General features: G+C 41.3%; 2 protein-coding genes across 2 annotated transcripts in view; both read left to right on the top strand.

Moving 5' to 3' along the window:
- Nucleotides 1-1,290: 1,290 nt before the first annotated feature.
- Nucleotides 1,291-4,802, top strand: eomesa (eomesodermin homolog a; the record flags this gene model as incomplete). The annotated part of the gene is made up of 6 exons (XM_080515730.1): nucleotides 1,291-1,997; nucleotides 2,321-2,475; nucleotides 3,144-3,265; nucleotides 3,513-3,671; nucleotides 3,868-3,929; nucleotides 4,049-4,802. The coding sequence occupies 6 exons, from the start codon at nucleotides 1,291-1,293 to the stop codon at nucleotides 4,800-4,802; spliced, it is 1,959 nt and encodes a 652-aa protein (XP_080371856.1).
- An 8,977-nt stretch (nucleotides 4,803-13,779) lies between these two features.
- The window catches only part of LOC308144626 (sodium bicarbonate cotransporter 3-like), a 33,239-nt gene continuing 33,055 nt past the window's right edge, over nucleotides 13,780-13,963 (top strand). Inside the window, 1 exon segment of the mRNA XM_080515793.1 lies at nucleotides 13,780-13,890. Coding sequence (XP_080371919.1) covers nucleotides 13,849-13,890 — 42 coding nt within the window. The 5' untranslated portion in view covers nucleotides 13,780-13,848.

Raw genomic sequence — 13,963 nt, 5'->3', positions numbered from 1 at the left:
ATCCTGTCCTGTAAAATTTAAATATTAGCGAGTGCAGAGACGTATGTGGTGTTAGAGCATCTTTTGTCGGATGTGCGTATAATTTTTATTGAAACTTGATATCTCCCTGCTTAAACAATATGTCAATAAAAAAATCACACTAAAATACATTAAATAAAAATACAAGCAGGGTTTGTTTTAAAATATCCTTATGTTTTATTAATTTTCCGAATTTTCAAGAAACGTTGTTTTAATTATAGCCTATTCCCTAAAAATACCGGATCAACCGTAGGTTTGCTTTATTACAGTTAAAACGGAAAGGTTACATTTTATGATTAAAGTAAATACTCTAGTATTCGTCAAAAAATGCATATGTGCCTTTTTTTTCTCATTTTAGAGGAGAAAAGAAACATGTCTGCAAATATAATTTGTTAAAACTGAAAAAGAATAGAAAACATTGGGTCTATTATATACTATTGAACATGACATGAATAAAATGTCTGTTTTTATTTAGCTGATTTTTTTTAATTATCGGCCAAAAAACTGAAAGACTCGATGTGGTGAAATTATTAAAAAATATGGTCAGAATGTGGAGGCTCTCCTTGTTTTGCGAGCTGTTTGCAGGAGGAAAGGCTCTCGGATTGCTTGCTGTTTTCTGAGGAGCGCCGGGAGAGCAAAAACAAACTTGCATGACACATCCCTGTGTGTATTTTGCATTTCCAGCAGCTCTCGGCCGAAAATAAGATCCTCCTGCGTGTTGCCATCGGAAATGCGCGATCGGTCGAAATCGTAAATTGTCGTTGAGGTGAATTGTGAAGAAAACCTCGCGCGTCTTAGTTTTTAGTTGAGGGGAAAGTTATTTCCAAGTATGACTTTATTTGTACACCCGACACGGATGATGGATTTCAGCCGCCTGAATGTTTAACCATTTTGGTGAATTCTCCGCCTGAATTAAGAAATAAACTTTGTCTTGGTATTATTCCTATCTCAGACTGTCTAATTGAATTAGAGCAGCTCAGCCATTGGCTGCAGGGAGGGCTGGTGCCCCCGCATGCCCCTCCTAAAGCTCCTCCCATCGCAGCCCGTCGGGGTTTGTGCAGAACTACATCATATAAGAGCTGAACGTCCCATGTCCAGCCCACTATCCGATCTGAGAAACGATAGGTAAGGAGAGGGTTCAACCTCCCATCATTTGTCAGGGAGGGAGGCTTCAGAGACAGACTCAAGCAAGGCGCCCGGTGGCACCTCCTTGGCCGACACTCACTCCTTGGACTGTTGACTTTCTGATTTATTGCGAGAGTTTAAAAAACAATGCAGCTAGAGAATATCCTTCCCAGCGCCAGCATCAGTTTACCCAAGACCTTCTACAACCTGTCCTCGTCGGACAGCGCCAACAACAGCCCGAGGCCGTCGTCGCAGCTTGAGTACCAAGACGTGGAGCGCACGGAGTCGGAGTCCAGCGCGCCGAAGAAGTACCTGAGCGGGGTGGGCACCGGGATGCTGGGCGAAGGAGAGCAGGACACTTTCACCAAGGCCGGCCCGGATGGGAGGAAAGGTTCTCCGGTGCTGGGCGAGGACGAGCTGACGAGCGGGCGGCGGTACAACATAGACGAACTCGGTTCTGACAGATACTTCATCTCGTCGTCCCAGACGAGCTCCGACATGGCGAGCCCGTGTTCCCTCTTCCCTTACGCGGGGCAGACCGGGTCAGTGTACACCGGGTCGAGCAGCTCCAGGTACCCGGCTTCTCTACATTACGGATCCGTCTTGCCGCCCACGGGCTTCTCCTCATCGTCCGTGTGCACCGGCCGGAGCCAGTTCGGCAGCGGAGGGTACCAGTTCAGCCAGGGCCCGGGGTGTTTGTACCCGTCCTATCCCGGGACGGGGACCGGGATTGGCTCCATGTCTCTACCGGGCTCCGCCGCAGGCGCACGGGCGCAGGTTTACCTGTGCAACCGGCCTCTATGGCTGAAATTCCATCGGCACCAAACCGAAATGATCATCACCAAACAGGGCAGGTAAGCTCACGCGCCGCTGGAGAATTTAAAGGCCCAAGTTGACACATGAAACCATCTAAAAAAGCAATTTAATTATTTATTTGCGTCTAATTCTATTTTTTTTTACCCACGAGAACATATTTACGCACGCATAAAATATATCATTTTGACTTGAAGGAATTTAGAAAAATTACTTTTCGTTTCTTTTAGTTTTAAAAAAAATACCCAAACTCTGCACATCATGTACGAAAATAGCGAGGTTTTGTCAAGTGCATTACAATTGTTTGAACTATTTCGTCTCAGGAGTGTCATTGATTTTCCTGTTTATTTGTTTCTGCTTGCAGACGGATGTTTCCATTCCTCAGTTTCAACATCACCGGACTCAACCTCACGGCCCATTACAATGTCTTTGTAGAAGTTGTTTTGGCTGACCCGAATCACTGGCGCTTTCAGGGAGGAAAGTGGGTCACTTGTGGGAAAGCAGACAATAATATGCAAGGTGCGTTAACAGGATGGCCGAACACATTTTTGTTATCTTTCAATCAAATAACAGTATTTTTTTGGTTTCTTCTAAATCGAGTCGAAGGACAAAATGTGTCGTAAAATTACACAGATGTTGTATTAAAGCTCCGTGGAAAACATTTACATGAAGTTTTATGTTTATATTAGTAATAACAAAATGTATTGACACTTGGACCGTTTTAATTTATTTCCTATGCGATTTTCTTTTAGATGTAGGTGTTGAAACTGGTTAAATATCCGATTTATTTCAAATAACTTAAACTTTACAAACAATTAAGTGAAATGAAATCTCATATTTTTGCAGCATGTTGAATATTTTAGAGAAGTTTTCATATTTCTTTCTTGATAAATCAATTTGAACATTATTCCATTCAATGAGAGAAAACATCAAATATCTAAGAAATCATCATCAACAACAACAACAATAATAATAATAATAATAATAATAATAATAATAATAATAATTTAAACATTTCTTTACAGATTATAATTTTCTGAGCTGCTTCATTGGATTATAAACTGTTATCAGAAAATGAAAAGCAGAATATTCATTTGTTTCTCAATTCAGACAAACATAGTTTGCACAGATAAATGATAATTGCTTACGATTGTCATGTTGCTTATATTATTTTTTTTTAATTGCAGGCAACAAAATGTATGTTCATCCTGAATCTCCAAACACTGGTGCTCACTGGATGAGGCAAGAAATATCTTTTGGCAAGTTGAAGCTGACCAACAATAAAGGGGCAAACAACAACAACACACAGGTGAGATATTGATTTCTGACAAGCTTGAATTCAATTTTGAAACACATCTGGTGTTTTTTTTTTTTTTTTTATAATTTCTACTTTCATCTAAGTTATTTATTTCATGAATCCCTTTTTAATATTAAAGTTTAATACATTATTTTCCATTTTTAAATATATTTATCCACAAGCTCTTCTTTTTTTCGCTGAATGGATGTGGCCTTTTGAAATTTACAGTACACTCATCCCGCATTCTCCATTTTTTTAGATGATAGTCTTGCAGTCGCTTCATAAATACCAGCCACGATTGCACATTGTGGAGGTGACAGAAGATGGCGTGGAGGACATGAGCAACGAGGCCAGGACTCAAACCTTCACCTTCCCAGAGAACCAGTTTATAGCTGTCACTGCTTATCAGAACACAGATGTAAGTGATTGATTATTGTCAGTTTGATTTTCATCTTTTTGCTTTATCTGGTAAATTTAAATGACTTTCTTGATTTTTCTGTATTGAAAAGTCATTTGAAATTATTGCTCACCTTGTGTAGTTTTTTTGTTTCATTTTAAAATTGTTTTTGTTTCAAAAGTGCACATTACTGATGCAGAACTCCTTCTCATTTCAGATTACACAGCTGAAGATAGACCACAACCCCTTTGCAAAAGGCTTCCGGGATAACTATGACTCGTAAGTGTCTTGCACTTGAAGCAAGTTTCAACTTCCTGTGGTATAGATTGTTGCACGTCGCACCACACTTTGTTATTGCAAATCATTTGACACATCATGTATTTTGTTTTATTAATCAGGATGTACACAGCACCAGAGAGTGACCGGCTGACTCCATCTCCTACAGACTCCCCTCGTTCTACCCAAATTGTGCCCGGAGCCCGCTACGCCATGCAACCTTTCTTTCAGGACCAGTTTGTCAACAACCTGCCTCAGAACCGATTCTACACTGGTGAACGGGCCGTCCCTCAAACCAACAGCCTCCTTTCTCCGCAGAGCGAGGACGTCAGTGCAGCTGCTTCTGCCCAGCGCTGGTTCGTCCCCCCCGTTCAGCAGCCGGGCTCCAACAAGCTGGATCTGTCATATGAGAATGACTATTCCACCAGTAGCCTGCTGTCTTACGGAATCAAACCCCTGTCCCTGCAGACATCCCACGCCCTCAGCTACTACCCAGACTCTGCCTTTGCTTCCATGGCTGCAGGCTGGGGCACTCGAAGCTCCTACCAGCGCAAAATGACCACAGGCCTGCCTTGGTCCCCTCGTCCGAGCCCCCCGGCCTTCCCCGAGGACCAGCTGGGGGCCACTAAAGAAAAGCTGCCCGAGGAGAGCGCGCCGCCACCGTCAACCTGGATCGAGACGTCTCACTCACTGAAATCAGTGGACTCTACCGATTCTGGTGTGTACTCCATGGTGTGTAAGAGGCGCAGGATGTCCCCGGGGGGCTCAAGCACAGAGAACTCCCCAACCATCAAGTGTGAGGACTTGACCACGGAGGAGTACAACAAGGACAACCCAAAAGGCATGGGTTATTATGCATTCTACACAAGCCCCTAAGACTGTATTTATTTAAGCTAATAATTATTTGGTTTATTATTGAGTGCTCTCCATTCCTTGTTAATGTCTTTTTTCTCTTTTCTCTAAAGGTGCCAAAGCTTAGTGTTCCCCCAAGCAAGCTGCACAAGGTTATTTTCCCAAGCCAGCCCCTCTCACATACCTGAGCAGAAACATGCATAGTGATTGTTGTTTTTCTTTAAAAAAAAAAAAAAAAAAAAAATAAATAAATAAATAAAAAGCATGTCCCTTATAATTTCTTTATTTCTGAAACTTATTTTATTTTGTAAGAGCTGTGACTTTGTTTTTCCCCCTGCGTATTTAAGTCATTTCTGTTGTACAGTATTCGTGCACTTTAGAATGTGATGTATCTTGTACAAATTGTCTTCATGGAGGTGGTATTAAATGGATAATAAAACGGCTTTTCATAAAGCATTGTCTGAATGTTTTTCTGAGTATACTTCATTTATACATCATGGTGATCTTATAAGTCGCCTGTGGCAGATCTTACATTTTGACCTGGTGGAGATAAAAAATATATATATGTCCACTTTGAATATATCAAACAATGGCTGCAGGAACTAGATCTGATACACTATACGTAAACCTAATACTTATTAACTTATTAAATCTTATTGACCATCATCTATATATATATATATATTTTAAAAAAATCTGTCAAAATCTTATGCAGCGCTAACACGGCTTAAAATTCGGACAATGAATAAAATTGTGTCTCAACAAGTAGGATAGCATTTTATTTCCACTCTCAATGAAGGGTGAGGTAAAAACGCAGGGCAAATTCATCTTTATATTGAATATAAATGTAGTTAGCAAGTTGAGAATAAATGCCGATGGTTTACAAAGCTTATTCCAGCATTATGACTGTTGCTGCGTATCAAAACGTTCACAGTTTATTGCATTGACAGGTTTAATGCTATAATATTTACGTACACGTGTATGTATGGGTGTCATTTCCTACAATCAACAGTTATGATTGCCATAATAATTACTGTAGCAAACGATACATAAGGACATGGATAAAAGTTATCTTAAGGTCACGGTGAAGAAGGTTATTTGTTCTTCTTATTTGCATCTGTAAACAGTAAACACTTGAAAAGGCGAGGACCCGTGTCATATCTGTATTAAAGCGCTGAGCAATTCCTCTCATCCTTCAAATAAGTGTCAAAAGGCAACAACACAGCTCACAATTCAAGTGAGCAACGTGTGATTTAAATATGAGATTTCCAAGTCTTACATGACATGATTCACAACACACAACCAATTAGGTATAAAAAAAGGACACAAAAGCAGAAAGTCCTACTATTCCCTCTGTTGTTGCCATGGTGTTTTCACACATTTTATCATTTACCTAAGTAATGCAAATACATGTGAGACATGTATACTTAGAAAAAAATGAAAACACACTAAATGAAAAGTGGTCCACCAGCAATCCAAGGGGCCAATGTTCATCTCAACACCTCTATTTATACTGCGTGTCTGTGGCCTATCCAAAAGTGGATTAGTGAAGATAAAATTCTCGAAAAGAGAAGTCATAATATTCACACAAACCGCTTGGCTCATGTCTTCAGCACCTGTTTTTCTTCGGTGAAAATACTTCATATCCTCCCCCATAAGGACCCCAATTTGAATTGATTTACATACTTGAATTCTAATTAATTCTGTTGTCAGACTCCTTGACAAAGTGAGGAGTCTGACTAACTCCAATTAACACCTCCTAACAAGGTAGAGTGCTTGATTGCCCCAGCCTCTCAGGAAAGCTGTAAGAAAAAGGCTCTTGGGGGGGGGGTTCGGGCATGGAGAATAAAAATGTTTGCACTTGTGCACGTCAGCAAATTGTATTTTCGAGCATCTGATGATGTTTTTCTTCTCCTTTTCAAGCTGTCCTGACCTCTGTTCATCAGTTGTCAGGAGGATAATAGCTGCCAGGAATATATATATATATATATGGATAACCACAACTTCCTCACAGAAAGCCACAGAGACACGCGAGGAGCTGATTCGCAGACAACCAAAGGAAAAGACAATATAAACCTGCAATGCAAAGTAAATAGTGGCTCTTAAATTTTCTGTATTTCATCCAGCCATTCCAGCCACAATCCCTGTAATAATTTTTGGGATGTTCTGAAACAAGCTTATGTTTGCTGCAATCACATTATTACGTTGAATCTCTTTCCTGATTATTTGATCAGAGACAATTATGATCATACTGAGGAGTTCAAACATTTGAATTCCCTGCAACCTTTACGTGACAATTGCAAGAAGAGAGCCACTCTGAGCACTACCACAGCTCATGAAGGTGGCTGTCTTCAACGCCTTGTGTCACACTGCATTGATGATATGTTGAAGCAGAGACACTGAACGTGAAGTTGCTCCCAAAGGTATATCAACCCTTGCATGGCAGCCATCCCCGTTGGTGAGGTTGTGTGCAAATTGGTGAATCTGATTGATCAAATAAAGTGTGTTGACGCTGTTTAAGTGGTAAATTACACTATAAAGTCTGTTTATAGCATCATCCTTTGTCTTTGTGTCAAAGGTATGTTGGCATTGTTGTCAAATGCTTTTTAAAAAAATTTTTTATTTGATATTAAGCAATAGTTTTACAGTTTAATAACAAGTCATTCTAGAGAGCTGACTGGAGAGCTGACAAAAAAAAAAAAACGTGCAACAAGTCGATAAATTGTCTTTCTCAACCATTCATGCAAGAAGCGGAGCAATCAATAGACACCTTTGCAGCATGCTTCCAGAAATCCAGCCCATGTTAACTTAAAAGATATATGCGCGTTGGGATGAGACCTGAAGAATTGACTATTGTGCTCGACAGTTGTTGACACTGCTGGATACAATCTCAGTAATTGACCGAGTGTTGTCGTCGTGTCAGTAATACAAGACCCTTGGAGAACCAGCCGTTTCTGAGAAGATATAGCACATCTGGATAGATAACATCTGTCTTATGAAGTTTTGACTTTCTTCTTCTTCTTTTTTTTTTTGTGGTTCATGTGTCCCAGAATGGCCACAACTTTGTGCCCTTCCCTCAGGCCGTCCTTTGGTGAGTATGATGAGAGCTCATGTAAGAAAGGCCAAGGAGGCTACGGAGAGATTGTAGCCAAGAAGGGATGACATCTAAACACAGATGAAAGCCTGAGGCCGTTTCCACACCTTCAGTCACACACTATTACTGCTCTCACTGACTAAATGCAGCCACAGGCAGACATGTGTCTGGGTCAAGATTTCCCCCCCCCCCCCCACCCCCACCCACCCTTATAAAAGGTAACAGGCATGACTGAGACAGTAGCAATTACGTTTCCTCTTCACACTATATTTTCTTTTTGGATGTGTTGATAAATGTCACCTCTGTTAAATGATCCTCAAAGCCAGTGAGGATTACGGAGAAACTCTTCCTCAGGGAGCATATGGCCACTTCCTTGTTATGTGATGTATTCACTCGTGATCTGGTTAATCACTTTTATTTTGCAACCGGGTTTTTTTTTTTTTTTGGTTTAAATATCTCGAGGTTAATGTCATTCGTCGACTTGAGTCAGAGCCAGTTGTTCTAATTGTATCTGAAAAGAGGCTTTCTTGCTGGCATGTGGACAGACACAAAGATCCACCAGGCTGCTACATCAAAAAGCTACACCAGGCTCCATACAATGCAATACAAAACTTTTCTGGTGCCAGTGCATGTCACGTGCATTTCTGTGGCATATATCATGAGCATATGGTCTTGCATCATTAAGTGGAGGTCATAGCTATCAGTTGTTTAATGATGCTGACAGAGGCTCTCCTTTTAGCTCACCCCAGGTGTTTATATACACACAACACAAAGCTTTATTTAGTTCACTGCCTCCTTTGGAACTGGACCATCAGCAGTGGATGGAGGGGGAAGTGGGTGGGAGCACTACAGTATGGGTGTAAAGCTCACAGGTCTGCCGGAGTGAGACCCTGGTGTGAGATGGGTCTCAACTTAGCGGGGCCACAACTGTTTGGAGAAGGGCTTTCGGTGTTGGCAGAATGCACGGAGGTGAGGGGAACCGGATGTGCAGAAGGGCCCGGCGTTGGTGCCCTCAGACGGCTCGTGCTGCACGCAGTCAGGGGCTTGACTCACTGGTGCATGGCTAATGTTGAAGAGAGTATCCCGCGGCTAAGCTGCACTTAACAGCACATTGATTTCAAACCCCCGTGTTCCCTCTGGAGGGCAGTGGAACACACCTCAACAGGCCAAAGCCCCTCTCCATTCCCCCGCTCCTCCTTTTCCTCCTTCCCACCTTCTCCTGATCACCACAACCATATACCGTGTCCACATCTCACCCCTCCCATCTGTCTACCCATCCCTGAGTTGATTTGGATACATCATGCTGGTCACTGGCCTCTGCCCCCCCCCCCCCACCACCATTCCTCCATGTCCCAGAGGAGGTGAACAGAATTCAGGGGCACGAATGCTCCCACAAGACCCTGGGCTTGAGAGCAATGTTTGGGGTAGGGCATGCAGAGGCAGCTGGGCGGAAAAGATCTGTGGTCAAAATCAATGCATTGGCACTTTGATGGAGCGCTCCAACAGATTTGGGAATTTCAGATTCTCTACTTATTCTCTTGGCACCCTCAGAAAACCTCACCGCTGGAGAAAAACAACATCCACTAACTCTACTGGGACAGAGAGGTTCTTCATTTCTACAGCTTCTGGGACAAAGTATGACACGGTCAATACTTATTGTGTGGCTTGTGGCTGACATGTTATGCTCTTTAATCTGTTAACCCTCGCAGTTAACAACATAATGGAAATATCAGCATCCCTAATGTGGGGTTCTTATTCTTTCACCACAGTAAAGTTCGGAGCGCTTCCCTTTCCCCCCCCTTTTTTTACTTTTCCAAATCTTTGGAAGACAAAACTTTATTCCTCATCATTACCACACAGTCTCTTTACACGAGTCCCCGGTGGATACCAGTGTGGTGCTTCTTTCACTTGTCTAACTTCTGACTCATCTCCCAGCTGCATTATAGCAATGCATGTTTCAGGAGCGGTACACAGCACACTTCTTTGTGCGCTAATGGGCTCTCAGCATCTTTAAGACTGAGGGGTACAATTAAGAGGTGAGAGTTTGATCTCCCACCTCACAGTTCTATTTCTGAGCTGCCGCGTGATTATGCTGGAGGTTGATGTGCGGGTGAGGAACAGGCTCTATTTTAAGGAAGGCAGCCACGAACTCTTCTGAAAGCACACAGTACTTTAGCTCGTTTGCACCTCGGATTTAATTTCTAAATGAATTGTACTCCACAGCAATTAAGTTACTGACAGATGATTATGTAATACTGCACATGACAGAAGGTGTTCATTATCAATTTAGTATCAGTAAGTCCTTATTTTTTGGTCTCTGTTGAACCTTGTAGCTCTGGTATAAAGGTTAATCCCAAATTATTGATAAATCATAGAAGCAATCGGAACCCTTGTTTGTATCAACTGCATATTTTTAAAGGTCTAGAATGAGAGATTTTAACATTTCAACGTGATTTAATAATGACAAACCATGCAGAAAAATAAAAATGAATAGATCAAAAGTGTTACTTCTAAACAGGTGAAGAAACAGCAACATCCTATCTTCCTTCCCTTCAGTCCTCCAGCACTGCAAACACGTGTTTGATGCAGCATTGCCATCTGCTGGTCAAATTGGATCATCACACAATTTGTGCATCTGCTTTTAATGAAGGAAATCCCCACAATGCAAGGCTGTTTATAGCAGAGATGGGCACTCTTGTTCCCGGAAGGCCACAGTTTTGCGTGGTTTCTACATGCCACTGCTACAACACATCTGACTATAATGAGTGGCTTATTATCAGGCTTTGTGCTGAGCTTCAGGATGACACATTCATTAGATTCAGGTGTGTTGCCACAGAGACGCATTGAAAACAGTCCGGATGCTACGCTTCTCAGTGTTTAGTACACTTGCAAAACGTCTCTCAGTTTGAGTCCAGGTTTTGACAGCTGATGTTTATTTGTATGGAGTCCACATGTTCTTCCCATGGTGTCTCCACTTTCCCTTAATAGAGGATCAACACTTATTCTAAAATTAATGTTTATCCCACCATTAGGGAGGGAATTCACTCCGATGTCTCACTTATCAATATCTTTAACAGCCCCATAGCCTTTGAAACCATGCATTTCCATGGATTAAGAGATAACGTGACAAGAAACAAGAATAACAATATTGGGAACAATTCTTTTAATATTTTGAGTTGTCTCTTAAACATTTTCCGAGAATAAAGTTAGAAACAAACAAGCACAACTGCTTACTTATGGATTTGCACAGTGTTGCGCAGTTATGTGGTAGAAAGAATTTCTGCCTCACTGTGAAAATATTCCTGGTATTGAGTCATAGCTTGAGGGGCCTTTCTGTGTAGCGTGCATGTTCTCTCAGTGCATGCATACGTCCGCACAAAAACATGTCTTTGCCATTAACAGGTGACTCTAAATTGCCTGAACTGTGAATGTGAGTTTTTCCCTTTATGTTTGTGTGATGACCTGTCCAAATGTACCTTTCCTTCCCCAGTAAGCCAGCTGGGGACAGCTCAGTTACTCTCAGTTGATTAAAGCAAAACAGAAGATGGGTGGACTTTGACCCTCTGTGGGCAGGAGTTCCCACCACCGGTTAACAAGCTTGTGCCAAGTTGTTTCCAGATAGGAAGAAAGATGAGGACTCAAGCTTGGCAGAATACTGGGCATTGCTTACTAATCGGGTTTCTAAAGCAACATAATCCTCGCTTTGGCTGAGACGCTAACACCCTTCCCACATTCACAATCACAGTTGAAACTTTTTTGTTTGATAAAGCTTATATTCATGACCGACCGAAATGACCCTGAAGTATTTCATTACATTTCTATTGGTTCAAGCTGCAGTGGGAGCTTCTTTAACACAGTTTCTCGGTTCTTGTTCCCTTCCAATTAATTCATTTACAAACACTTTGTGTTAGTAGGGATTATTTTTTCCTCTCCTTTGTGACTCATGCTTACTCATGGGGGAAGTGTACATACACATTATTTGTTCTATAGTTACTTGTAAGAGTTGGCCTTATGTTCCCCTCTTTGAGATGACAGTGTAATACCCGACACTAAATACATGTATACTTAAACAACATGTAGACAGTAGCTGTTTATCTTTTACAATACAGAAAATGTTGACAATGCAATGCAATGCCAATATATGAGCAGGTATTTTATCATTTTATATTTATGAGGCTTTTGTTCAGCACATGACTACTGCATGCCTTAAATTGAGTGTTCTCTTGCAGGCAATGTGACTCATCTTAATATTGTATAATTTAGACAACCAAATATATATAAATCGAAAAGAGTATTTAAGCTGTACCTGTCTTCACACTGAAACGTTTGAGGCTCAAACCATCACTTGCTTGAAGAAAAAAAAAAAACAACCTCTAAACTCTTGATCACATAAGGATCTAAATGCAGCTTCATAAGAAATGCTGAAAAAAAATGTTTATGTAACTGGCAATGAAACCTTTTTGAAATCTAATGTCATCAAGAGAAGTTACACTGAAGTTGTGTTAGTTTCTAGTAAAATTGTCATAAATTTACAAGACGTCAGCTACATTTACACTACTTTTGTTTGTCTTCCGTTCCATTCAGTATTCATATGTAGGTTAAGTTTTACTGTAAATGCCTCCTAATACAAAGTAATGAGGAGTTCAGTAGTGATGTCAGAAAAAAATTCCAGTGAGAATTTTGCTTGCATAAGCAAATCTTGATGAGTTTTATTGCTCCAGCCAAGCTGACTGATAGAGACAGCTGGCGTTTTTTTTTTTCTTTTTCCAAAATGTGCAGCTTCAGAAGGAAACTTGCAGTGTTTAATTTATGTTGGCCCTGGCCTTATTAATTTCAGAGGTGAGATGAGATTGAGACATAGTGGAGGTTGACCTGTTTCTATAAGTGCAACACAGGTTTTAATTTCAGACTTGACATGCCAGCACTTTGACACTTCAAAGGGACAAGCAAGTAAGAGGATTAGATACAATGTAATGCAGGGGTGTCAAAAATAAGGCCGGTGGGCCAAAACAAGACTGCAAGTGGCTCAAATCTGGCCCATCAAATCACTAAGCAAGTTGTCGAAATTTAACTTTTTAAATTTTATTTATTTATTGTTTTTAACAAATCCCTATAGCGCCCATAGCACTGAGGCGCGAGCTGAGATATCGGTGTTGTTGGCATGAAAGCGAGTTACACCATTGCTCAAAGACATCTTGTCAGGGTGAGTTTGTAAAAACATCCATAATGCAACAGCAATAGGAGAAGCTTTTAACTGCATTTTGGACCAGAAATATGTTGAGATTGTAGGAATTTTCGGTCGTAAATTGTTTGGTTTTGCAACATGTTTACCATGTATACTCAGACAGATAAAAAAAACTTCATGGTTTAAATTTCAAGGTTATTATGGCACTATATTACCGATCTGGCTCATTTAGGTTGAAACTGGGCAATATGTGATCTTTGAACTAACATGTATTTAGCACCTCTGACTTTTTTATTGTCTCATAAGTAATTTCACAACAGCAGATTTGTGTTTGAAGAAAATAAGACAGCAAAAGGGAAAACACACTTTGAAAACTCTTTTTTTCACAAATGATTACCGTGGTGTAATACATTATAAATGTCTCGGCAGTCTTTTACAGAGAAACCTGCGTTTCTTTTTATTCCGGGGGTGCTTAGACTTACCTTGTTTCCCAGCGGGGTAGAAAAAGCTGCACAAAAAAGCCCGCTTGGGAATTCTTGGGCGACATTGAATTAATACCCGCCCTAATCCTTACGTTTTCAAATCTGATTGGTGGAGAGGACCGGCGTTGAAAGTGGATTGGCCATCAGTCGCTGTCATTCATCTTAGAGGCGTGGCCTCGCCTTGTCGCCAGGAAAGGCAGAGACAGTGCTCCTCACTGTTAAACACAAGTGTCACCCAGCCCGGCGTTTCTACTGTACGCAAACCGGCGGAAAAGAAACACGCTATCGGGGGTGCTGTCGGCGAGTAAAATGGACGAACCGTTGGAGCAAATGAGACCCCTCTTGAGAACGGTGAGTACACAGCGGACCACGAGCCCCGCATCGTCACGACTGTACGGCTCTTTGTCCCTGTTTGCAGCTTCTT

Source organism: Blennius ocellaris, assembly GCF_963422515.1.
Source record: "Blennius ocellaris genome assembly, chromosome: 20".
In the NCBI taxonomy this organism is placed as follows: domain Eukaryota; kingdom Metazoa; phylum Chordata; class Actinopteri; order Blenniiformes; family Blenniidae; genus Blennius; species Blennius ocellaris.
This window is presented reverse-complemented; position numbering and strand designations above follow the sequence as displayed.